The sequence below is a fragment of the Eretmochelys imbricata genome, chromosome 27 (genome assembly GCF_965152235.1).
Source record: "Eretmochelys imbricata isolate rEreImb1 chromosome 27, rEreImb1.hap1, whole genome shotgun sequence".
Lineage (NCBI taxonomy): Eukaryota > Metazoa > Chordata > Testudines > Cheloniidae > Eretmochelys > Eretmochelys imbricata.
In genome coordinates, this window is record NC_135598.1 from 14,335,680 (window position 1) to 14,360,564 (window position 24,885).

The following is a 24,885-nucleotide window of genomic DNA, read 5'->3' on the forward strand; positions in this document are numbered from 1 at the left end:
GAGGAGGGCCTGGCCTGTCCATAAGAGTCACTGCCCCCTCCCTGGCTGGAACAATATTGCCTGTTCCTCATCAAGATCCTAAGGCCCCCCCCCACCCCATTGACAGCCACGGGACCTGGCCTTCCCCACCGCTGCACTCAGCTAAGAGTGAATGTGGGTGTAGGGGGGAGACCAGGCAGCGGTGGGAGCCACCCACACCACCTACATGTAAACCATAGACCTGAGCCCCTTCCCTGCCCGCGGTTCCAGGGGCAGGCACCCCCCACCCCCAGCTGTGCCCACCTGCTGCGGCTGAAGACACGTTCAGGGCTCGGGCAGGTGGCTAGAGCCCCTAGGAGCAGGGGTTGTGCCAACTTCCCTCCCCAGAGCTGCTGCCCCTCGGCCCGCCGAGCTTCCAGACCTAGTTTTGTGATCCTGACACGACGCCCCCGGAGCAGCGGAGGCAGAGATGCTGCCATCCTGGGGGGGAGGGGGGGTGTGTCTGGAGAAGGACAGGACAGTGGATCATTGCAAGACGTGACAGGCAGCACAAGCTGCCCCACAGGAGTCCCCCAGCCCCCATGTGCACTCAGTGCTCCCCCAGCCATGCTAATGCTGAGGGAAGGACCCAGTCCAAGCACCTGCTCTGAAGAGACCAGAGCCAACCTCCCAGCCCAAAGCTAAGTTCCAGCTCAGCAGAGTGTCCCTGGCCTCACCCCCTTGGCATGGGGCACACGGGAGACCTGCTGCACCTGGGGGAGGGAGAGACGGGGGGCTTGTCATGGGGCAGCCTGAGCCACCCTGGGGACACGTCCCCTACGCCCAGGTCAGTGGCAGAGAGCCAAGGTGCCTATTAAACGGCAGCCGCCGATGCACTGGTCGTCACTGCCACTCAGAAAACGGTCACCCCACCCCCATCACCTGTGGGGGGCCCCTACCCAGGGGACCCACTAACAGTGCCTGGAAATAAGTTAAGAGACAACAGAGCAGATCCCTCCCCAGAGTCCAGCTCCCGCCAGCTGCCAAGACCTGGAGGGATCATCTCCCCCCCACAGCTGGCTCCTGGCTGGAAAGGGCTCTGGGGAGGGGGTGATGGGGAGGCCCATGTTGCTCTGCAGGGGTCATGGCCCAACCAGGAGGCTCACGGGCCCCCCTTAGCAGCAGAGTCCCAAGAACCAGCTCACGGCCGTGTGGTGGTGGCGGCTGGTGTCCCAGCGGGCTGCCTGGCCTCCTCTGTGCCCCGGAAGGAGGCCTCTCCTCTGGCCACCACGTTGTCCAGCCTGAGTCTCTTCAGCTTCTCCACCAGGTTCCAGCTGAAGATGTTGCTCTTGTTCTGGGATCCGCTAGGCCCAGGGGCCCCGCCGTCCTCCAGCCCAGCGGCCCTAGGGAAAGGCTGAGCCAAGCCTGAGCTGCCCAGAGACCTTCCCCCCAGGCTGTCCCACTGCTCCCTCAAGGGGGAAAGCCAGGAGGGGGGCTCCGGCGCCCGGAGCGCAGCCAGGGCGTTGCTCGCTCGCACCGAGGCGGAGATGCCGTGCTCCAGCAGCAGAGTGACGAGCCTGAGAGGCGCAGCCAGCGGCCTGGGGCCAGGATCCGGAGCCTGGGGCAGGGGGCCGGCGGCACTCAGCCTCTCAAAGGGTCCACAAGAGGGCACGACTGTATTATAAAGACTGGGGGAGGAGAGAGGGGAGAAAGCTGGTCAGTACAAGGAGGTGGCAGGCCCACAGGCCCGGCGTGGCCTAGGAAAGAGGAGCTCTCACTCTGGGCTGAGCTTCCCCCCCAGTGCCCTGACCTCTGGCATGCCCCCACCCCAAAGCTCTGTGCTTTGGGCCGAGCTCCGGACTCCTGGGTTCTACTCCTGGCTCTGTCCCTGACTTGCTCTGGGACCTTGAGTCATCTTGAGCCCCCAGGGGCCCTGACTGTCCAGGTGCCACAGGGTCCCTGCCCAGTGCAGTGTGAACAGTTTGACCCAGCCAAGCTCCACCCAGTGCCAGCCCATTGCCAGCACTGAAGGGATTTGCCCCCGGTGCAGCCCCAGGAGAGAAGTGACGGAGTGACTGGGTCTGTTTGGAGAGTCCCCCTAGGGCAAGGAGCTTCCTCTTTCCAGGCACTGGTCCAGTTAGCTCGTTTACTTAACGAATCCTTTACCATTAACCTGCGGCAGCCAACACCCCCCCCTTAGCCAAGTCACACAAGGTGCTGCGAGCCCACAGCAAGTTTAGGACCCCCCTTGCCCAGGGTAGGGCAGCACCTCCCACCTGGTGCAGCCACGTTAGTCTCTTTCGGCCTAGAGAGAAAAGGGAGGGGGGGTTAATGGCACATCCTGTGTCCCAGGCAGCTACTGGTTAGTGGGTTAGTTGGTGCTCCCCAGAGGCAGAGGCTGGACCCAGGCTGCTCCCCCCACGCACAGAAGAAGCTCGACCTACACACATGGAGCATGGCAGTGCCAGGACACTGGGCAAGTTGGGAATCTCAGCCCAGGGGGGTCTGGCTCCTGATGTCCAATTGCTCATTCATGTCAGTCAGTGCCAGCTCTCTGCAGAGATCCGACTCCTAAAGCAGCATCTGGGCTGCACAGAACCCCCCTCATCTGATGGGAGGCAACAGGTGCCCGTTCCCTCTTGCTCCAGTGCCGGGCCCAGCTCTGCCGGGCTTGTCAGCCCAGCAGGAGCAGCCATCCACTGGTTCATTAGGGAGGGGGATTCTTAGCAAGCAGCCGGCACAGCAGGGATGCCCAGGTTTGCCAGTTCCCAAGCACAGCTGGGAATCAAGCCAGGCACAAATCCCCCCCACAGCTGTGGGGGATGCAGTGGGGCATGTAGGGAAGAGCAGCCTGGGCCGGCCTCTGCAGTCCAGCGGTAACCCCACTCACACCTCGCAGCCTGCAGGGGGGCAGGCTTGGGGGACGGCGTAGTCCTGACCCAGAGCAGGGGCCAGCTGGCGAGAGCCCCCTCGTCACCTCCCAACAGCTGCTCCCTGCTCTGTAAGCCCCCAGGATCCTGCCAGACAGGCAGCTGGAGGGATCCTTCCTGCAGCGCACATGCCCCCCGCGCTCAGTGTCTGTGGGGCTGCCGTGCCCGGCTCTGCCAGCGTGATACAGGGACTCTTACGTTCGCACCGAGCCCCTCAGAGCGTCAGGGGCTGCAGGAGACGCCTGCCCCAGGAGTGTCGCTGCCTAGAACCAGGAGCCAATAGAGCAGCCCGGGGGGCGGGGGAGAAAAGGAGACAGGTTAGAGAGGGGATGATTGGCTCACAGGGAGACGATGGGGATGGAGGGCAGGGCCCTGGCCGCCTTACCTGGGCGTCACCATGGTGATCTCCTTGCTGGGGTGCAGGATGCGGCAGGTGGTGAAGGTGAAGGTGGATGGAGTCTGGGGGAGGTTGTTAATGGAGGAGCGGAACACTGGCACGGACAGGAGACACGGGGTTAATGTATGGGTGGGGGATGGACAGACCGACCGACCTGGGCACCAGAGACAAAACCCGGGGGCCCAGGGCTCTGACTACAGCACGACACAGGCCCCCAGTGAGTCAGCAGGGAATGGGCGCAGGGAGACCCCGGTGGGCTCTGTAGGGCTCCCGGGGGACCCCAGCCGGGGGCAGATTTGAGGACCAAGGCTGATGTTTCCGCACAGCAGACCAAGGGCCCCTTTGTACACACCAGGCTGAACAAGAGCAGCTCCCTGGGCGGCCGGAGCGCCTCACAGGGACTGTGGCAAGAAAGTCTCTCGGGCCCTGGGCTGCCCAGCAAGAGACTGGAGAGAAAGCCAGACAGAGCATCCACACACAGATGACCGAGACAAGATGGACACGCAGACAGACATGGGAAGGAGAGACGGCGGCAGGGGTCCTGGGAGCACTTGGATGGGTTGGAGCAAAGGACGCCAGCCTTGTTGCACCCCAGCAGGGGGCATGGAGAGTCCCGCTAGCCAGGCAGGGCCAGGCCGATACCTGCCTGCTGCTGGCTCAGGGTCCCGTCAGGGCAGGCTCAACCCCCCCCCCCCCACACACACACCCTGGCCCCGGCTCACCACTGGAGCAGCCGTTGGCTTTGGAAGGCGTGGACGCAGCAAGTGCCGGGAACACGCTCAGGTCCACGTCATCCTCCTCAAGGTCATTCAGGTTGTAGACCTCCTCCAGGTCTACGTCCAGCTGCCGGAAGTCTTTGGTGAGCACACCAGGCCGGGGGTCCAGGATCCCGCCCAGGTTGGGCTTCGCCAGCTGCTGCCAGTGGTGGAGAGTCACCGAGCCTGGGGACAGACACCAACCATGCAGATCTCCAGCCCTTTGCTCCGTCCCATGCTGCCAGGGGCCCCAGTGCCCAGAGCTGCCGACGGACATCGCTAGGGCTCTAGCCCGGCAAGCCACCTGCTGCAGCGGGGGAATGGGGGGAATGTCCCACATTTGCCATGCAGGGGACCCCAGCAGCGACGATGCGGCTCTGCCCAGCCCCTGGAGGGCAGCAGCATTCACAGTGCCAAGCATCACCCCAGCTGGCTCCTGGGGGGGGGCAGATACACTGGTGGGAGAATTGGGTCTTAAATGGACTCAAATGGTGAGCTCAGCTGGAGGAGGGAGAGACAGTTCATAAAGGGTCACAATAACTGAATGGCTGAATGGTGACGGGAAAAGGCCGGGGGGGGCAGGGTGTGGAGACAGACTGGCCTGAGGCCAGACCTCAAGGACTGTTGAAACTGGGCTTGGTAAAAACAAGATGGTGGAACTGGAAATTAAGGACCCAAAATTGGGGTGCTGGGTATTAGGCCTAAGTATGGGACAAATAAGGGGACAGGCTGTTCTCCCCCCCGCCCCAAATGCTCTTTGGGGCCTCAAAGAGGGACAAGAGAACAGAGGGGCTCCTGATGCAAGCTTCACCATTACAGCTGCTACACGCCCCCCCCCCCACACACACACCCCCTCTCCAGGGACCCTGGGCCATCTGCATCCTAATGCAGAGACCCCCTGAGCAGACTGGGCAGAGACATCGCCACCTCTCCCGGCTCCAGCTGAATCCCACACCTCCTGGGATGAAACGGGGTTGGACTTTGGCGCTGCTGCCTTCCTCCCCCGCGGGACAGGCATTAACCAGCAAGACCCTGCCACACTAGGGGGGTTTCCTGCTAGAACTCCCCAGCTAAAGGGAGAGAACAAAAAATGTTCCACTGAACACCTCACTGACCCCTTCCACGTCAGAGGCTTTAACCGGTTTGTCTTCTCCTGTAGTAGGATTTTTATGTTTGTATTTTGTATACTTTAGAATGAAGGATAAAGAAGAATGTAGCATGTATTCAATGTATTGATGTAAGATTTGACCATATCCTGCCAGCCCCCTCTTTCTGAAAGCAGGAAGAAATGGCCTAATGGGCCATTGGTAGAGATGCATCAGCCAGAATCTGTCTCTGAGCTGATTTTGAGGCAGTAACAGACCTTTTGGGGTCACCACTTTGTTGTAGGTTTAGCATTTTGAAATAAACAAAAGAATGCAGTGATTGTTTTCTCTTGCATTGCAATTTGATGTTCCTGTTCAAATGTTCTGTGTAAATCTGTTCTGTTGTGTGAGAGAGTGAGGAATGTGTGTGTTAGAAGATAAGTGTGAAGGCCATCATTGGACCAGATGTTCTAGGGAGGAACTGAGGACAAACGTAAGGGTGCCAGGAGATTGCAACACACCCCTATTGAAATGTCAGATGGCAGCAAATTAATGACTCTAAAAATAAAACAGGCACCTATCAATGGGGACAAAAGATCTGTAATCAAAACCAGCATAGGATAACTCCCTACAAAACTTAAAAAATAAAAATTAAAAAACCAAACCAAGTACTTGTCAAACAATTACAGCATAATGATGCAAAACTCATTAGTCCCAATTTAAAAAAAAAAAAAATCACTAAAAAAAACATGAGGTGCCTTGCCATAAAACTTTGGGTTTGTCCTGCCACTTCCCCAAAGCATTTTGTCGCGACCGACAGAACCCAGCTCCTCCCTACCTGTGATCAACCGAGCTGGCCACTAGATGGATCCAAACTGGTAACTATAACATCGACATGTGGGTGTGTGGTGTGGGTGTGTGAATTGTTGTTTTCCCAATAAATGTGGCATATTGCCTTTTCCCCAAAAGAGATCCCATGTGCTTCGCAGGCTGCAGACTCCGGATGCCCAGCCCTGGACCTCATTCATGGCTGTTTAACGCTGTCCAGTGACTGGCTTATGCAACACCGTTGGCCCAGTTAGTCCATTTCAGTTAATACAACACTTAACTCCCAAGGCTGATGCAGGCGGCTCCTCCAAGCGGCTCCCCTTGGGCCTGAGCCCAAACCTGGCCTGTTCCTCACCTCCTGCCCTGGGGCCACCCTCTGTGCGAGATGCCCCAGGCCTGCTTGTTCCCCTCACTCACCTTCCAGGGGCTTGACGATCTGCAGCTTGTCCGGCAGGTAGGAGAGGGAGCCGAGGGAGAAGCCGGAGGCCCCGGTGTGCTCCGAGCTGCCAGAGTAGTTGGTGCCGGTGGACAGGATGCTGTCGTTGGGCGTGAGGAACCCACTGGAGCTCTCCACGTCCCTGGCCAGTTGGTTCAGCTTCTGCTCGCGCTCCGTCTCGAAGAAGGAGCGCTCCGAGGCATGGCTCTCCTGGCGGGCGGACAGACGCTGCAGCGCGGCCTCCAGGTCGTGCCTGCCCGGGGTGCCCGGAGTGCCTCGCAGCTTCTCCTCGCCTCTGCCACGGGGAAGCAGGAGATAGAGTTAGGACGGCCCTGGAAGCTCAGCCCTGCAGCTGGGTGTGCCCTGAGGAGGGTCACGCCATGCCCCCTGAGCACCACCCCAGAGCAAGGGGCACTGTGCCAGGGCTGTGCCCCACAGAGGTGAGAAGCTGGCTCAGAGGACTAGGGCACAGTCATCTATGGGATAGACCCTTCATCTCCATTAGCCCCTTGCTGGGTTGGGTCCTGGCACCATAGCCAAGGGGGCCACCTGCACTGATCTCACACACCAGCTACATCCCGCCGGGCCATGGCTGGCCCCACCCACGTTCCCAGCCACGCTGCTCCAATCCCCCGTCGGGGGTCCTGCTCCGGACCTCACACACCAGTATGATCATCAACAAGGAGACCCTACATAAACCTCCCCCGGAGAGCATCTCTCCGCAGAGTCCAGCGGAGATCAGGTATGGGCTGAGTGTGGCTGTTTGCAGCCCCCCGGTGTCCCTCCCCAGCACAGATCTTGTGGGAGGGGGAAGGGTGGAAGCCCCGACTGACTGTACCCCACCAATGCATGGCACTCGCCTTCCCAGCGGCCGAGTGTGGGGAGGGGCACTTACAGGGCGCTCTCCAGGCTCTCCAGTGCCAGGCTGGCGCTGTCTGACCCATAGAAGCTGGTGCGGGGCGTGCTGACCCGGCTGCACCCTGCCGAGGGGAGGGCCGAGGACGGCTTGGAGCCGGGCAGGTTCTGGGGCGACTCCGCACGCGACTTGGCTTTGACTGCCTGGTTCACGACCTTCACCGTCTCGAAGACCCGCTTGTAGCTCCTGGGCGGGGACAGCGCCCGTCAGCGGGCTCCCCTCCCCCGGGGGCCCGCCTGCCCCGCCACCCCTCCCCCAGACAGCATCATTGGGGGGGTTGGCCACCCCAGCCCTCATCTGCACCCAGGGGACACCCCCTCAACCCCCATCCATTATATGGGTCCACTCAGGGCCCCCACCCCCGGACACGGCAGGCTCGCTGGGTCCCATGAGTTGTAGCTAAGACCATGCCCTGGCGGCCAACCGGCTCCCCTGCCCCCCAGCCCCAGCCCCACAGCAAGGGGGACACTCACTTGTACTCCGAGGAGGGTGAGCTGTCAGCTCCTTTCCTCATGATCCCTTTGATCTCCGCGGCCAGCGAGTCCTGCAGGCAGAAAGCACGTGGTGTCTCAGTGGGGCCAGTGAGGGGAAACACCAGCAGCCTGGAGCCAGGCACCCCATGGGCACCAGTGCCCAGAGCTCAGCACAGACGCACTCAACACGCCACAGCTCACGCATCCCTCCCTCTCCCTGCAAGGCAGGGCCATGCCGGCTTCCCCCGGGGCTGGTGCAATGGGCCCGGGCAGCCCATTCATGAACGTGGCACGATGCCCGGCTCGCCCTGGGGTGGCAGCACCCAGGAGCGCAGCTCCAACACGCCCAGCACTGCCAGACCCACTCATGGGGACAGTGGCAGTGCCCAGGAAGGGAGCCTCCCCCCTGCGGCGCAGCCGGGTGCCCCGCGGCCGTACTCACCACGGGCAGCAGGCTGTACCGGCTGAGGGTGCTGTTGGGGAGGTTCCGGGTGCGCAGGGTTTTGATCTCCTCCTGGGCCTCGTGCAGCATGCCCTCGCACTCGGCGTATTTCTCCTGCAGGTCCTGCAGCTACCCGGGCACAGGACGGGGGTCAGGGCAGGGCACGGGGAGCCGGGCCTGGCACCCCACTGCCCTCAGCATGGCAGCTGCACCCACGTCCCATGCTCTGCACTCCCTGCCCTGCCGCTAAGGGCGGCGTGGCAGAGAGCGAGTCTGGGCCCGTGGGTGCCAGGGATCAGGCCGGCGGATGGAGAAAAGCAGCGGCTGAGCACCGGGGGCCCAGCACCCCCCCCCCCCGCCCCCCAGGGGCTCACCTCAGTGCGCAGCTTCTGCTGAGCCTCCTTCGTCGTGGCCAGATGCTGCTGCAGATCCTCCACCTCCACGCCGTACTGGGGAGACACGGCGGGTCAGGGCTGCAGTCGCCCCCTCCCTCGGCGCCGACCCACCTCCCCGGCTGCTCCAGCTGGGCTGCCCCCCTCCAGGGAGAGGCCTGGCAGCCAGCCAGGCGCAGGGCGCTCCCTGGGCCCAACACTCACCATGCGGCACTTCTGCTGCAGGTCCACGATCTGGGCCAGGAGCTGGCTGATCTCCTCCTGCTGCCGGGCCGTGTCCTCGGTCTTGCGGGCCAGCTCCTCGGAGAGAGAAACCACCTGCCGGCTGGCTTCAGCTGGAGGAAGGGGCAGGAGGTTAGCCACCACGCAGGGAGCCAGGCCCAGGGGGGGCGCCCACCCAGCCCAGCCGTGCCCCATGGAGACCTGGGTCCCGTGCCCCATGGAGACCTGGGTCCCGTGCCCCATGGAGACCTGGGTCCCGTGCCCCATGGAGACCTGGGTCCCGTGCCCCATGGAGACCTGGGTCCCGTGCCCCATGGAGACCTGGGTCCCGTGCCCCATGGAGACCTGGGTCCCGTGCCCCATGGAGACCTGGGTCCCGTGCCCCATGGAGACCTGGGTCCCGTGCCCGGTGCCCACAGTCTCTGGTGTTTGAACTGGGGAGAGCTCACTGCCGTGCGGGGACTGGCACCCAAAGGGAGGCCACTGCAGCCCCCTCCCCACAGAGCCCCCTGCCCCCCCACAGGCCAGGCCCGGGCAGGGCCCCGGAGGAGAGGAGCCCAGAGCCGACGTACAGAACTGTTCCACGCAGTCCAGCATCAGCTGCTGCTCCTGGTCCTCGTACTGGAAGGTTTCCGAGGCGATGCTGGTGGCCTGGGAGAGAGAGAGAAGGAGCATTAGCCACGGGGTGACCAGACCCCCCACCCGCACCCCCACGACGGCTCCACAACATGGCCCGACTCTGCAGGGCTTTCGATCAGGAACAGCCCCCTGCTCGCCCCCAGCACCAGGGCAGGAGCAAAGGGGCCCCCAGCGGCCAGCCGGGGCGGGCAGGGAGAGCGGCTGGGACAGAGAGATCCCTCAGGCCAAGAATCCCCCCACCCCCCCCGCCAGCCCCCCCGCCTGGCACAGAGCGGGCTGCCCCCCCCCCGCCAGCCCCCCCGCCTGGCACAGAGCGGGCTGCCCCCAGCTCTCACCTCCAAGCGCAGCTTCTGGTTCTCCTCCTCCAGGCCCCTGAGTTTCTGCTGCAGGGTGTCGTACTGGACACACTGCTGCAGGGACAGCGAGGACTCGTTCCGTCGCAGCCTGTGGGGCAGAGGGGCCGTGAGCAGCCGCAGCCCAGGCACCCGGCACCCTCTGCCACTGGGGCAGGGAGCAGCCGCCCAGCCCCTCCCAAGCATCACCACTGGGCAGGGAGGCAGCCCGTACCCCTCCATAACTCCCGCCCCTGGGAGGATGCAGCTTTCCCTGGGCCTCCTAGAGAGAGGGCCCATAAACCCCCAGCGCCACCCGGAGACGGGCCAGGCCCCATCCACCAGGCAGGAGGAAAAGGGACCCAAGGCCCTTCCTGCACCCACCTCCCTGCTGCCACTTGAGGGGAGAAGGGGGCAGAGCCGCCCTGGTCCCAGGAGCTGCCCCTCAGAGAGCAGGTCCCAGCTGAGGGCAGCTCCAGGACCGGAGGCTTTAACGCTCAGTCTGGGGGCCCAGCTCCGGCCCGGGCAGGAGGCGGCTCTGTGGAGCAAGCGAGGCACGAGCCAGCCGAGGGCAGAGTCTCCCCCCAGCGATGGGAGCAGAGCCCCCCGGGTCACTCACGGCGTGGCAGTGGCTGTGGCCGGCTCACTGTCTTCCACGGTGTTGGTGTAGAGATGGAGCAGGTCATCCCGCATGGAGACTTCGTGCCGCAGCTGGGCAATCTGGGGGGGACAAGAGGGGAAACTGGGCACAACCCGGGGTGAGGCAGGCTGGGCAGGGTCCCCAGAAGGCTCCCACTCATGTGGGGGAAGCAGCTGGGCCAGGTCTCCAGCCTGACTTCAGCCCAGGGTGCTACCAATACATGGGAGAGTTTAGAGGGGCTCAGTGCAGGGGCCCCCCCATCACGGACAGTTGCCCCCTCACTGTGGGCACTGCAGATGGGATGGGCCCGAGGGACCGAGCGCCTCTTGCCCATGTGGGGGCAGGGCTGGGACAGGCTCGCAGGGGGAGCTGGCTCAATGGCCAGTACGTAGAGCCATGGGGGCTCAGCGGGTGCAGGTGCCAGGGCCCTGCTTCCCACCCGAGCCCATGGGGGGGCCTTTACCTCCTCCTTGGCCAGCTCCAGCTGCTCCTCCAGGAGCTCATTGCGCTCCGTCAGGCTCCGGTTCTGCTTCAGCAGGGACTGCCCGATCCGGGCTGCGAGCTCCAGGTCCCGTTCCTTCTGCAGGGGGGAGACAGGCTGCTGTCAACTGGGGCAGGCACCCCAGCCCACCCCAGACTGGCCCCTCGCCCCCTTACACACTTCCTCCCTCCCCACCCAGATTTGACCAGTCTCCAGCCCACCTTCCCAGAACCGCTGCCCCATGCCCAGGGCCCTCTTATCCCAAGCCAGGAGCCTCTTGTGGCATTTCTGACACAGCAGGGCACTGTGAGTTTGCCACCACTTCTGGGGAGGAGCAGAGACCTCAGGCAAGGAGGGGGAAGCAGCTCCACCTACCTCCTCCAGCAGGTTGGTCACTGCGTCAAGATCATGGTAGGTCTTTGTGATCCTGCCGACCCGCTCGGAACAGAGGACTGAAAGAGCAAGAAAGAAAGAGGGTTGGTTCCCTGCCCCGTCACATCAGCTCCACCAGCCCTCTTCATCCAAGGACTGCCAAGCCTCCTAGCTCCCCTGGTGGGTGGCTTCACCTGCCACTGAAATGCAGCCACCTCTGGGGTCAAGCCATCAGCTGCCCCGCCACTGCAGACTACAGCTGTAGGACAGGACGTGCAGGAGCAGGAGTGCCCAGAGAGGCAGGAAGTTGACCCCTGGGGTGCATTCTGGAACAAGGAAAGGGAAGCCAGCGCTCGCCTACAGCACTCTAGAAGCAAGGGGCATTCAGTGGAGCTGACAGGGAGGAAGGGTGGTGCAGTAGTTAGAGCACTGATTGGGGGACCTGCTCTGCCACAGAGTCCTGTGACACCTTGGTCCAGACACTTAACCTCTCTGTGCCTCAGTTCCCCATCTGTCCAATGGAGAGAACGGCCCGGTGCCCTGCCTGCCAGGGCAGGGGCTGCGAGGATAAATGCAATGAAGATTGCGCTGTGCTCAGACACCATGGGAACGGGGCCCAGACAAGTGCCTTAGACAGAGAGCACATTTGTAACTGAAGAGAGGGAGCGCGTTATTTGTGCAACGCACTGTGTCTGTGGAACTCACTGCTACAAGGCAGCATCAAGGCCAAGAGCTTGGCAGGGAATACACTTTAGACGTGGCTACTGGGAACCACCGTGTCAGGTTCAGACATAGATCCTTGTACAAAGATCTAACCCCTCACACCCTGGGGCCGCTGACTCTGGGGGGCAAGGAGATGGGTCCCCGACAGGCAGGTAGTGAGCAGAGGGGTCATGGCAGGAGCCACCTGCCAAGGCCTCAGCAAAGCCCAAAGTTAAACAGAACCTCCCAGCCCCCCCTTAATGTTCTCCCCCCACACACACTTCACTGGTGACCACACACAATCCAGATACTGCGCTCAGCCCCTTCCCCATCAGCCACGCTGACCCCCAGCCCTGTGCCTCTGCGGGACACCGCTCAGACTGAGCTCCGTGGGGACGGAGGGAATGGAAAAATCCAGGCCGTGGAGACAGGATTGGAAGCAAGATCCCAGCACAGGGCCAGGCTGGAAACTGCTCGGCTCCACCAGCCAGGCTCGCCAGGCCACGTCACTTCCAATCTCCCACCTCCCCCAGGAGATCAGTTGCCCGTGTCTCCCCCCGGAGCTGTGGGCAGGGGCAGCCAGGAGACTTCACCCGGGTTCCAACCTGGCTCAGCTCACTAGTGCAATGAGCTTTGGCAGGTCCCAGCCTAGCTCCTGCAGGGTTAAGTTCAACTCCGTTGCCCGTCTCCGCTCAGGACAAGTGGGATGGGTGCAATGGACACAGACGGCCAGTTCCCAGCCCACAGCCCAGCTCCCCCACCCCAGAGGGCCCCTGCAGCTGGAGAGGGATGCTCGTGGGTCTGTGCCAGCCCCATGGGCTCTCACCCAGCCTGCTCTGCCAGGCAAGCCGGGAACACCAGGCAGGACTCTATGCGTCCAGCTGCTCACAAGGCTCCCACTGCCTGGCCTCCAGAGGGTCTCAGCTCTCGAGGGAGCGCCAGGCTCACAGAGGGGCTGGAGCAGAGGCCAAAGGGTAACTGAGGCAGGGAGCAGGCTCCATAGCCTCCCCTCAGCCACATGGGGCACAGACCGTTCCCCAGCAAGCGCCTCCCCGTTCTGTTCCAGCGTCGGCCGTGGTGGGGGTCTCCCAGCCCTCGCAAGGAGTTCGGGAGGCTCCACTCCCTGGAGGCTGGGTCAGGATTGGCCCTGCTCTGCACATGGAGAAACTGAGGCACCGAACAGGGAACTGGACTTGCCCAAGGGAACACAGAGTCAGTGGCCAGGAGTTGAACCCAGGAGTCCTGGCTCCCAGTCCCCAGCTCTCCCCACCCCCACTACCCAGAGACCCACCTCTCCCTATTCTGCTGCACCACAGAACGGCCCACTCCCACAGGCAGGCAGACCGACCGACCCCTGGCATAACCCCCCATGAGACACCCCCTCGGCTACACCCTGCTGGGTCTCCGCACGAGCCAGCCAGGGCCAATCTGCCCCTTTCTGGCACCTGCTGCACTGAGCTCCCAGCCCAGCTCCCCTCCTGCTTCGACCCCCCACGCTGCTGCAGAGCGGAGAGGTGCCAGCCAAGTACCAGCCCTGCAAGCTGCCACGGGCCCAGGCAGACGTGGGCAGGTTGCCTAAGCAACAGCCAGCTGCCTGCCGTGCGGACACTAAGCGGCACCAGCGTGTCCTCGGGCCCTTCCTAAGCAGCAGCAGGGTGGCTGGACACAGCTGAGCGCAGGGGAGAGACGCCCCAGGGAGGAAGGGAAGCAGAAGGGGCCTGCACCTTGGCGGTGGGGCCGGGGCTCTGACTTTACTGACCGCGCCAGGAAAGCCTGCCAGGGCGCACTTTGGGCTCCTACCTCAGGGACGAGCTAGAGAAACAGCAGGAGGAGCTCCACCAAGGGGCATGGGGTCTAGGGGTTACAGGAGGGGCACTGGGAGCCAGGACTCCTGGGTTCTAGCCTCAGCTCTGCGAGGGGTCTAGGGGTTACAGGAGCGGCACCGAGAGCCAGGACGCCTGGGTTCCATTTGCAACGTTATCACTGACTTGCCAAGCAGGCACTGGGCACAAAGTATCCCAGCTGTGTGCCTCAGTTTCCCCACCTGAGGAGCAGGGACTCTCTGCCTGGGAGGAGTGAGAGGATCAGCAAGCGATCTCCCCACCCAGAGCACTAAGCCCGGCTGACACGGGGCCCAGGGTGCCTGTAAAGTGGGTTAGCAGGAGAAGCTCAGAGATCCCACAAATCCCATTACGTTGCCCCGGTCAGCGGTGACGTATTGGTGACACATTGCCATGGCGATGCCCAGCCCCGCCAGGCCTGGGAACAGTCTGTCCCGTTCTGCCCAGCTGCTGTCTTGTCAACAACCCGGCTAATCCCGCCCCCGCGCCCCCAGCACCCCCACCCCCTCGGGCGCCACGCCCTGCTCCCGACACCCGGCCCGCGTGCGGGCTGGCACGTCCGCATGGCGGGCGGGGGCAGGATTTGAGAGGTCGGCCCCCTCCCCCAGCAGGCCCTCGGTCTCCGCAGGGGACCTCCCCAGCACCTCATCAGGCTGCTGAACCATAATTGGAAATAATTAGAGCGTGAGCTTCGTTAAGGCGTGAGTGAGTGACGGGCGCCAGGCGGCTGCTGGGGTCTGCAGGCCGCGCGGCGAGGTACAGACCCTGGCCCCCCATTAGACCGGGAACGGGCCAGGCATAGGGTGGGTACCTGCCCCAGCAGTGGGGGCCCCACAGAACCCAGCCCCGGGGGTAGATTTGCTTGGCAGCCATTGTTTGGGGAGAGAAAACCGTCAGGCTTGGGGATGCAGAGAGACGGACACTGAGCCCCAACCCCTGGCTGTGCCCTGCCCCCCGCCCCCCCCCAACCCTGCACTGCTCCTCCAGCTCTCAGCCAGCCCCCACCCCCAAGTAGCCCCTGGCCCTGCGCTTTTGGGGGAAAGAATCTTCCCTCTCGGGGTCACTGGGACGCCACCAAAGCCCCCCAGCCAGGGGTCTAGGGCGCCAGCTCAGAGCTCTGTATTCGCCGCACCATCCTGACAGCACACTGGGCCTCTGGCCCCCAGAGCCCCTCAGCACCCCTGGGCCTTCCAGCCGCAGGCCCCGTCTCCCCTCACCGGGCACCCTGCAGTGAGCCAGAGGGGGGACCAGGGCCGCGGCTGGCCCCATGTGACGCCAGCCTCCCTGCCGGGCGGCTGGAATGGGAACGTGGATGCCTCCCTCATCCCCCCAACATTTCCATCTGGCTGCCAATGCCAGCCCCGGGAAGGGGCCCCCAGCCCTGCTGAGGGGGTCCAGGAAAACCTGGCGCCCCCGGGGGGCCTTCTGCAGGAGGGGAGCCCGCAGCCCTTGCTACTCTCTAGCACAAGTCGGTGCCGCACACACCTCGCCCCAGACAACCCGGCGCCCACCCCTGCCGCCAGCAGCCCTGGGCAGACGCAGGGGGCAATGCCGCCAGCCCAAACCCTGGGGGAACCGGCAGCCAGGCCGTGCAGACCCCGTCTGCCGCCCTCCCCTACCAGAAGGTAAGGCCACACCCGAACTCGAGCGGGCTCCTGCCCCTGCCTGGGGAGGGCAGACCCCAGGGCAGTCAAGGGGCTCTGAGACCCACCCCACGTCTGCAGCACCCGCTCTGCAACAGACTGCTCCGGGCCGGGAAGCCGCCCCACGAGGGGAGAGCGACAGGGGCACCCTGCCCCGAGGGGCTCCGGCACGGCACAGCGGAGCCACCGGGGCCCTTCCCCCCGGGCGGGGGCTGGAAGCCAACCGCGGCAGGGCCGGCTCAGGGGGCAGCTAGCTCGGCAGCGGGCAGCCACCCCACGAACACACAATACCTGTGGGGCCCGGCGCTCCAGGGCCACCGCAAAGCCGCGGCGGGCGAAAACCAGGCACCAGACAAGCCAGCCACGCAGCACGACCGCGAGCCTGCCCCAGCGCCAATGCCCAGGCGGGTCCCGCCATGCCAGAGGAGCGGCTACCCCAGCTGGGGCAGAACACACGGCACAGCCCCAGGGAGGGGGCCTGGGGGATTTAACTTCAGCCAAGTGTGTGTGTGTGGGGGGGGTTAATATACAGTAGGACAGGAGCACTCGGGGGCTCTGAACAAAGGTCAGTTTCCCAGAGCACACAGGGTCAATGCACCCCCCGCACCCCGGCTCACCCCTCCACCCCTCGCCCCAGCGCTCACCTTCCTCCAGCTCGTTAGCGATCAGATCCGGGGGGCCGGCCAGAGCTGCGCCCCCATGCACCTCCTCGTAGGCTGCAGGGCTGCTCCAGAACTCCATGGCCTGGGGCCCACAGAGCCCCCCCACCTCGCACAGCTCAGGGGGAAACATGCAGCCAAGCCCCAGCTCCCTCCCCTGCTCCCACTCCCTGGTGATGGGGCCCCACCGCTGCAACCCCTATTTATAGGGTCTCCCTTGTCTCTGCACCTGGCTGGGCACATCCCATTCAAGCAGGCGGGGGGGGCAGAGGAGAGCGGCACAGACTAGACCATCTCCTTGGAAAGCGAGGGTGCCCTGTTTCGAGAGGCGCAGGCCATGCTGGGGATAAAGGGCTCCTGGGGGCAGGGGGCAGTGCTGGGGTTAAGCCTGCATCTGTGGGAGTGGCTCTGGGGGGTCAGTAAGAGCTCCCCCCCTTCCCTGCAGAATGGATCGGCTCTGACAGAAGCCCGTCGCTCTGCAGCTGCATCCTTCTGCAGGGGCACCTGGCTCAGAGCCGCCCCCCTGCAGCGGGCGAGGCTGGGGCTGGCCCCACACCCTCCTGCAGACGGAGAAGCCCCTGCTGCAGAGCCAGCCCCCGGAGGCCAGTGCTGGGAGCCGGGCCGAGGGGACAGGGGCTGCCCCCCCAGGCCAGGGTGCGAACGGTCCCCAGCCGGGAGGGCTCCGCAGATGGAGGGAGAAAATCTGACCCTGACCTGACCCCTCTTCTGGCTCATAGGAGGGACCGGGGGCTCTGTGGCGGAGGGGGGTCCTGCTCCCTGGATCGTTCCCCAGTGCTCAGGGGTGTCTAATCAATAGTATTCTCTGCGCCCAGACCCCAGGGGAGAGGAGGGGGAATCCCGGGCCGGACCCTGCAGGTGGATCCCTGTGCAGGTGCGGGGCCCCAAGCCGTTGGTTCGCCGCGACAAAGGCAATATCTGATGGCTGGTGTCTGAAGGGGGGAATGTTGCCCTGTGGGACAGACAGTCCTGCTGCCCGTCACCCCGCTCCTGTCCCCCTCGCCCCCTCGCCACCTGGGGCTGCATGACAGGAGCCCCCCCATCCCTGCCTCAAGCGCAGCTAATGAACTGGGGCGCTCGGGGCTGATTCACAGCCCCCCTGCCGCGTTGGCTGCACACGGGGAGCGGAGCTCCCCACCTGCCCAAACCTGCAGCCAGGAGGAGGGACGGGGAAGCCTGTGAGGGCGGAAGGTGCTGGGGGGATCTGGGGCCTGTGGATTCAGGGTGCACGTGGAAAATGCCAGTCTCCAGCCTGTACTTGGAGCCTGGGGGTCTCTCCCCACGAAGGGCGGTGGGTGGGGGGCTCTCTAGTCCATGGTGGGTGGTGGGCTGAGGGTAGCAGGGGAGGGTTCCGGCCTCCAGCTCATGCCGAGAGGCAATGGGAGGAGCTCCGACCTTTCCCCGAATGTGGGGGGTACATGCGCGGGGTGTGTTTTCCTGGGGGGGGGTCCTGTGACCCAGCCCAGACAAGTCCCAGATTTCCCACCACTCAGGTTCCTCTCAGCAGCATGGGTTTGAATCCGGGCCCGTCTCACGAGCGCCGGTCCCAGAGCAGCGATGCTACGAACGAGCCCTCGGCTCCCAGCCCCAGCTCAGGCAGAGCCAAGTTTTCTGGGTGGGAATTTCCTTCCTTCTGAGACGCCCCTTGGTGCTGAGGGAGGTGCTGTCTCCTGGGGCGGGATCTGGGGTCTGCTTGCCACAATGCTCATGGCTGGGGAGTTGTGAGCCCCGTAGGGGCTTCTCCAACCGGCACGGAGAGTCCCATATGCAGGGACCCAGGCCGCTCTCTGTCCGTGCCCACGGTGCCCTACGTCCCCGGGCTGGCTGGCAGCTGCGACCGGTCTGGCTCCCTTGCCAGCTCTGCCATAAACACGGTTGGGTGAAGGTAGCAAGGAGGCCCATGCAGGGGAAGACTTGAACAATTTATGCTGGTGCTTTAATAATGGACGAGCATTTGCCGGTGCACGTGGGAACCTTCACGGGCAGGGGGGACGCAAGCACAACGGGAGGGTCCCATGGGGCAGATCTGACTGGCAGACGCAAGCAAATCCCCGTGGGACAATGAACAATGGGTCAGCGCCCAGCCCAGAGCCGGACACACAGACCCTTCCACCCTGCCAGCATTCCCTCCTCCTGACTCTCAGTTCAGGGAAACGGGCCCTAGGAACCCACCCAGCGACGATGCTGGATTGATTCCTGCCCTTCGCCCCCAGCTGTTCTTTGGCAGAGTCCCGCCACTTCAAGAATTAATGCTCTGAACCCAAGAGAAACCGAGGCACAAGGCAACCTAGCAAAGTGACTTGGCCACCAAGGGAACCTAGGACTTCTAGCCCACCCCTGCAACCCCTAGCCCCAACTCCCCTCCCCCAGCCAGAAATAGAACCCAGGCATCCTGGCTCACAGCTCCTTTGCTCCAACCATCAGACCATCACAGGACTTGCTAGGTTCAGTGAGTGTCTGTGAAGCCCTTTTCCAGGAGTGAGCCTCCCTGCTGGGCACAGACCAAACAGCCAGACCCCTTCCCCCCACCAGGGTGCAGGGAGCCCCCCAGGGCGGATCCACAGCCAAATGCCCAGCGGGTTTGTGTTCATGGCCAGGGGCAGCTGGGCTGAGGCTCCTTGCAGCAGAGCAGGAGACGCGGCCTCTGCCTAATCCCCCACCTGGGGATTTGCTCCCCGGTTTAGGTCCCACAATCAGATTACATGGGTCTCCTTCCGATGGCAGCTTAATGGGCCAGGACGCGGGATCAAGGAGAGGAGCCAGCACGCCCCGCCCAGCACACATGGACTGACCGGGGTGGGGGAGTCAGAGACACGCGGGCAGCCATGCCTCTTGGTCTGGGGTGTCCCAGAGGGGAGGGACTGCTGCCATCTGCCCAAGGTCCCTTCCCGGAGCTGGCCCAGTGGGACTGGGCAAATTTGGCTAAATTCTCAGTGGCCCATTTATACGCCCTCCCTACCCCACACCTAGACCTCCTCCCCTCTCCCATCTACAGTCCCTGCCCTGCCCCCATAACTCCCTCCCTGTCAGGACCCGCCCCCCCGGCTCTAATCTGCCCCCTCCCCTCTTGCTCTCACAACACATGGACAATAATCACAAACGAATCAGAACTAATTCTGTCTGTGCCCCACACCGAACCTCTGACCCCAAAGCCCCCAGAGAGGGGGAGCCACCTGGCCCCATGGTGCTTCCCTTCCTGGCCCCCCCAGCTTCACCAGTCCCAAGGGGTCAAAGGGCACAAGTCTCCCCCCCGCCCCCAGAATGGGGGCTCTGTGAATGTGCGTCCTGGTCCCAGGGTTCCAGCTCCTCTGCACGTGGGCTGCTCCAGGACTCCAGCAGCTGGGGGTCCCCTCGAAGGCAGCAGAGCTGGGGGGGTCCCCCTGCAGGAAGTGGAGCTGGGGGTCCCCCAGAGAGCTGCGGAGCTGGAGGACTCCCCTGAAGGCGGCAGAGCCGGGGGTCCCCCTGCGGGCAGCGGGGGTGGGACAGCACACACCTAGCGGCTTAGACCAGCTCCCACCGGCTCAGCCCATGGGGCCGCGACACTGAGTGGGGAACCAGGCCCCTGAACCTGCGCCCAGAATGTCACTGGAGTGGGTGCAGGGTGTGGGGCCCGCACAGCAGCCAGGCGCCCCATGAGGGGCAAGACACATTTGACGCCAGCTGGTAATGGCCTGGGTTCCATGGGGAGGCCTGATCCTAGAGGGAAAGGCCACCAGCCCCTGCCTAACGGGGGGCAGAGGGAGCTGGGGGTGCACCCCAGAGGCTCCTCCAAACCGTCCTTGCTGTCCCCTCCCGAGGAGCCCCTCACTGTAAACCCCCCTCACTAGCCCCCTGATCCCATCCGGCAGCGCAGGGGTCCCTGAGAGAGGACGGAGGCTGCAGCCTGGAAATCCCCCCACTACACCCATGCAACCTAATTAGCTGCAATTAACTCCCGCTCTGCTCTTGTCTCCTGGACACGGGGGGAGCTGCCCCATAGCCCTGGGGGGGGCTGGCCCAGGAAGGGGCACCAGCTGGCCCCCCCAGCCCTGCTCCTTGCCCTGGCTCAGGGCCCCTAGCCCCTTCCCCCTGCACCCCCAATGGAACCCCAGTACCCAGCTCCCCCCACGTCCCCTCGCTGGCCCCCAGGGGTGCCCCACGACACTCACGGAAGTACTTCAGGGTCTCCTCAATCTGCTGGGGCGTCAGGGGGGTGGGCGCCTCGGGGGCCAGCAGGGGCGTGCGCAGCCAGTCGTCGTGTTCGTACCCGAAGAGCGTGTCAGCCCGCAGGGTGTAATGGGGCAGCTGCTCCCCCAGCAGGCTGATGATCTCCACCTCGGGGACGTTGCCACAGCTACACAGGTCTGGGGGGAGAGGAACGGGGCTCAGTGAGGCGGGGAGGGGAGCTGGGTGGGAGGACTGGGCTAGAAGGAGGGACAGCCATGGGGTGGATTCAGAGGCACTGGCAGGGCTGTGGGGCGCAGGGAGCCCAGGACTGGGATAGCAGGCAGCTGTGGGAGTGGGAAGCACAGGCAGATCTGTGGGGTGGGGGGTTCTCAAAGCTTGGGGGGAGCCCAGGGCTGGGCTAGCAGGGGCTGCGGGTCGGGAGTGAGGGGCACCGGCGGAGCTGCGGGGGGTACCCGGGGCTGGGCTAGCAGGGGCTGTGGGTCACGAGTGAGGGGCATTGGCGGAGCTGCGGGGGGTACCTGGGGCTGGGCTAGCAGGGGCTGTGGGTCAGGAGTGAGGGGCACCGGCAGGGCTGGGCTAGCAGGGGCTGCGGGTCGGGAGTGAGGGGCACCGGCGGAGCTGCGGGGGGTACCCGGAGCTGGGCTAGCAGGGGCTGCGGGTCAGGAGTGAGGGGCACCGGTGGAGCTGCGGGGGGTACCCGGGGCTGGGCTAGCAGGGGCTGCGGGTCAGGAGTGAGGGGCACCGGCGGAGCTGCGGGGGGTACCCGGGGCTGGGCTAGCAGGGGCTGCGGGTCGGGAGTGAGGGGCACCGGTGGAGCTGCGGGGGGTACGCGGGGCTGGGCTAGCAGGGGCTGCGGGTCGGGAGTGAGGGGCACCGGCAGGGCTGGGCTAGCAGGGGCTGCGGGTCAGGAGTGAGGGGCACCGGCAGGGCTGGGCTAGCAGGGGCTGCGGGTCAGGAGTGAGGGGCACCGGCAGGGCTGGGCTAGCAGGGGCTGCGGGTCGGGAGTGAGGGGCACCGGCGGAGCTGCGGGGGGTACCCGGGGCTGGGCTAGCAGGGGCTGCGGGTCAGGAGTGAGGGGCACCGGCAGGGCTGGGCTAGCAGGGGCTGCGGGTCGGGAGTGAGGGGCACCGGCAGGGCTGGGCTAGCAGGGGCTGCGGGTCGGGAGTGAGGGGCACCGGCGGAGCTGCGGGGGGTACCCGGGGCTGGGCTAGCAGGGGCTGTGGGTCAGGAGTGAGGGGCACCGGCAGGGCTGGGCTAGCAGGGGCTGCGGGTCGGGAGTGAGGGGCACCGGCAGGGCTGGGCTAGCAGGGGCTGTGGGTCAGGAGTGAGGGGCACCGGCAGGGCTGGGCTAGCAGGGGCTGCGGGTCGGGAGTGAGGGGCACCGGCGGAGCTGCGGGGGGTACCCGGGGCTGGGCTAGCAGGGGCTGCGGGTCGGGAGTGATGGGCACCGGCAGGGCTGGGCTAGCAGGGGCCGCACAGAGAGTTGAGGTGACTTCCCCAAGTCCCAGAGGGAGCCGTTGACCCAGAGGGGCCCAGGTCACTGTGATTAACCATTTATATTCCGGCAGCAGCCAGAGGCCCCGGTCAGGCCCCAGGGTGCAGGCACCCGCTCGGAGAGCTACAGTCCGTGTTCGGGGACCACAAGACCCTTCCACCTCCTGTCTCTTTGCTCGGGTCCCCCCCGGGGGCTGGTTCCCACCACGTCAGTGTCGCTGTCATTCGGGGATTCATTGTGTTTCTTCTCAGCCCGCTGGCTCAGTTCACATGGGGCCTCTGACCAGCTGAGGACAAGGACTTCCAGTTCCCGCCCAGGGCGAGATCAGAGCCCGCAACCCCTAGAGGGGACAGGTCCTGGGTCCCCATCCCCGCCCCCCAGAGCCAGGCAGTCCCCCGTCCTGGGGCAGATGGGAGCCTGCGACCCCTCCAGGGGACAGGTCCTGGGTCCCCCCCAGAGCCAGGCAGTCCCCCGTCCTGAGGCAGATGGGAGCCTGCGACCCCTCCAGGGGACAGGTCCTGGGTCCCCCCCAGAGCCAGGCAGTCCCCCGTCCTGGGGCAGATGGGAGCCTGCGACCCCTCCTGGGGACAGGTCCTGGGTCCCCCCCAGAGCCAGGCAGTCCCCCGTCCTGAGGCAGATGGGAGCCGGTGCCCCCTCAATTGCCCGACTGCCCTGAGTCCATCTGGCTTCTGCCTTTCTTTGGCTGTGGGCGCACAGGACGAGCGGCCCCTGGAGGCCGGGCGCGGAGCGTGTCAGGACTGAGCCCCAGACTCCCCGGACCCCACGTTCCCGAGTCACAGCCCTGCCGCCCTGGGAAAGGTCCTGCCGCCACCTGCTGGCCACAGCCCGGGCAGCGAAGAAAATCTCCAAGGGGAAGTGTGGGGGGGAGAGGCAGGACAGCAGCCTGGCCAGGCCCGGGCATGCTCTGGGGTCACCTGCCCCTGGGTGCCCATCTCCCTGACAGGCTGCTGGGCCTGGGATGGCAGCAGGGGTGGCCAGTGGCGCTCGGGTCCTTCCCGTGAGGCGTGCCGGACGGGGTCCCCCACAGGCAGAAGGCCCCTCAGTGCCCTGGAGGGTGGGGTCCCCACTGTGAACTCTGCAGCCCTCGGACCCACCCCCGCTCAGCCCCCCGATAGGCCAACCCCTGGGTGGTTACCCCAGTGCCCCACGTCCAGCTGTACCCACCGGTGATGGTGGTGGCATCGTGGTATCTGCCCACAGCCGATCCCTTCGGCCCCTGGCCGGCATGGTGCAGGGTGGCTGCTGGTGAGTCCCAGCTGAGGTGGGAGTGGCGGGCGGGTGGGCTTTGGCCTGAGGGTGTCTCACGTGGGCCCGAGGCGTCCAGTTTGACCGGCCTTATGGGGGGCACCCAGCTGCCATGTGGGGAGCGTGGCACCACCCCCTGCTTCAGGAAGCAGCGACAGGGACTGGGCCAGTCCCAAGGTCCCGTCTCCGTCCCACACCTAGGGAGAAAGCACTGGGCATTAGGGCGAGCCATGGGGGGCAGGGAGTGGAACCCACGTCCTGGCCACCAGCTTGGGACACACGTGTCTCTGTGTTGCTCCCACAGCCCTGGCATCCCCAGACGGGCAGCATTGGGCCAGGCAGCTGGAAACCCACGAGCCGGGCATGCCCCAGGAGTGACGCCCCCCCCCCCCCCAGAGCCAGGGCCCAGGGCTCCTGCACACCCTGGGAGCTGCCTCTGGGCACGGCCGCCTTTCCCGCCTGGGCACCGGGCCAAGGTTCCCACTGGGATCTGGCAGAGGCTGAGTGTGGGGCTGGCGGGGGCCTTACAGGGCAGCCCGGGCAGCCTCGTCATCAGCCTGGGGGGAATCAGAGACGGTTTCATCTGGAGGTGAGGGGAGATGGCGCTGGGGGGCCATGCCCCCCATGGCACTGGTAGAATGGCAGTGAGGAGATGGATTGGCCACCAGAGGGCGCCAGGGGCTGCAGGCTCAGCGAGGGGGGCAGAGCAGGTGGTTTGAAGAGCTGAGTGAGGAGCCGGGTTAGATACCAGGGTGCAGCCTGCGTGTCGCCTTGGTAACCCCCAGCCTGCAGCCCCCTGCTAGCCCAGCCCTGGGCAGCCCAGCCCTGGGCCCCCCAGCCCTGCCGGTGCCCCTCACTCCCGACCCGCAGCCCCTGCTAGCCCAGCCCTGAGCCCCCCGGATCCGCCAGTGCCCCTCACTCCCGACCCGCAGCCCCTGCTAGCCCAGCCCTGGGTCCCCCAGCCCTGCCGGTGCCCCTCACTCCCGACCCGCAGCCCCTGCTAGCCCAGCCCTGGGCCCCCCAGCCCTGCCAGTGCCCCTCACTCCCGACCCGCAGCCCCTGCTAGCCCAGCCCTGGGCCCCCCAGCCCTGCCGGTGCCCCTCACTCCCGACCCGCAGCCCCTGCTAGCCCAGCCCTGAGCCCCCCGGATCCGCCAGTGCCCCTCACTCCCGACCCGCAGCCCTCTGCTACCCCAGCCCTGGGCTCCCCTCGGCTCCGCCAGTGCCCCTCACTCCCGACCCGCAGCCCCTGCTAGCCCAGCCCTGGGTCCCCCAGCCCTGCCGGTGCCCCTCACTCCCGACCCGCAGCCCCTGCTAGCCCAGACCTGGGCCCCCCAGCCCTGCCAGTGCCCCTCACTCCCGACCCGCAGCCCCTGCTAGCCCAGCCCTGGGCCCCCCAGCCCTGCCGGTGCCCCTCACTCCCGACCCGCAGCCCCTGCTAGCCCAGCCCTGAGCCCCCCGGATCCGCCAGTGCCCCTCACTCCCGACCCGCAGCCCTCTGCTACCCCAGCCCTGGGCTCCCCTCGGCTCCGCCAGTGCCCCTCACTCCCGACCCGCAGCCCCTGCTAGCCCAGCCCTGGGTCCCCCAGCCCTGCCGGTGCCCCTCACTCCCGACCCGCAGCCCTCTGCTACCCCAGCCCTGGGCTCCCCTCGGCTCCGCCGATGCCCCTCACTCCCGACCCGCAGCCCCTGCTAGCCCAGCCCTGAGCCCCCCGGCTCCACCAGTGCCCCTCACTCCCGACCCGCAGCCCCTGCTAGCCCAGCCCTGGGCCCCCCAGCCCTGCCGGTGCCCCTCAA

The 24,885-nt window shown here is 65.4% G+C and overlaps 1 protein-coding gene across 1 annotated transcript; it reads right to left on the reverse strand.

Moving 5' to 3' along the window:
* Nucleotides 1-1,159: 1,159 nt before the first annotated feature.
* HAP1 (huntingtin associated protein 1) lies at nt 1,160-16,276 on the reverse strand. Its single transcript, XM_077806269.1, has 15 exons — nt 16,129-16,276; nt 11,302-11,378; nt 10,909-11,025; nt 10,425-10,525; nt 9,809-9,917; nt 9,407-9,485; nt 8,817-8,947; nt 8,595-8,669; nt 8,221-8,349; nt 7,779-7,849; nt 7,285-7,491; nt 6,371-6,684; nt 4,008-4,226; nt 3,274-3,379; nt 1,160-1,646 (listed from the first exon to the last, which is right to left on the reverse strand). The coding sequence occupies exons 1-15, from the start codon at nt 16,274-16,276 to the stop codon at nt 1,160-1,162; spliced, it is 2,370 nt and encodes a 789-aa protein (XP_077662395.1).
* Nucleotides 16,277-24,885: the final 8,609 nt, after the last annotated feature.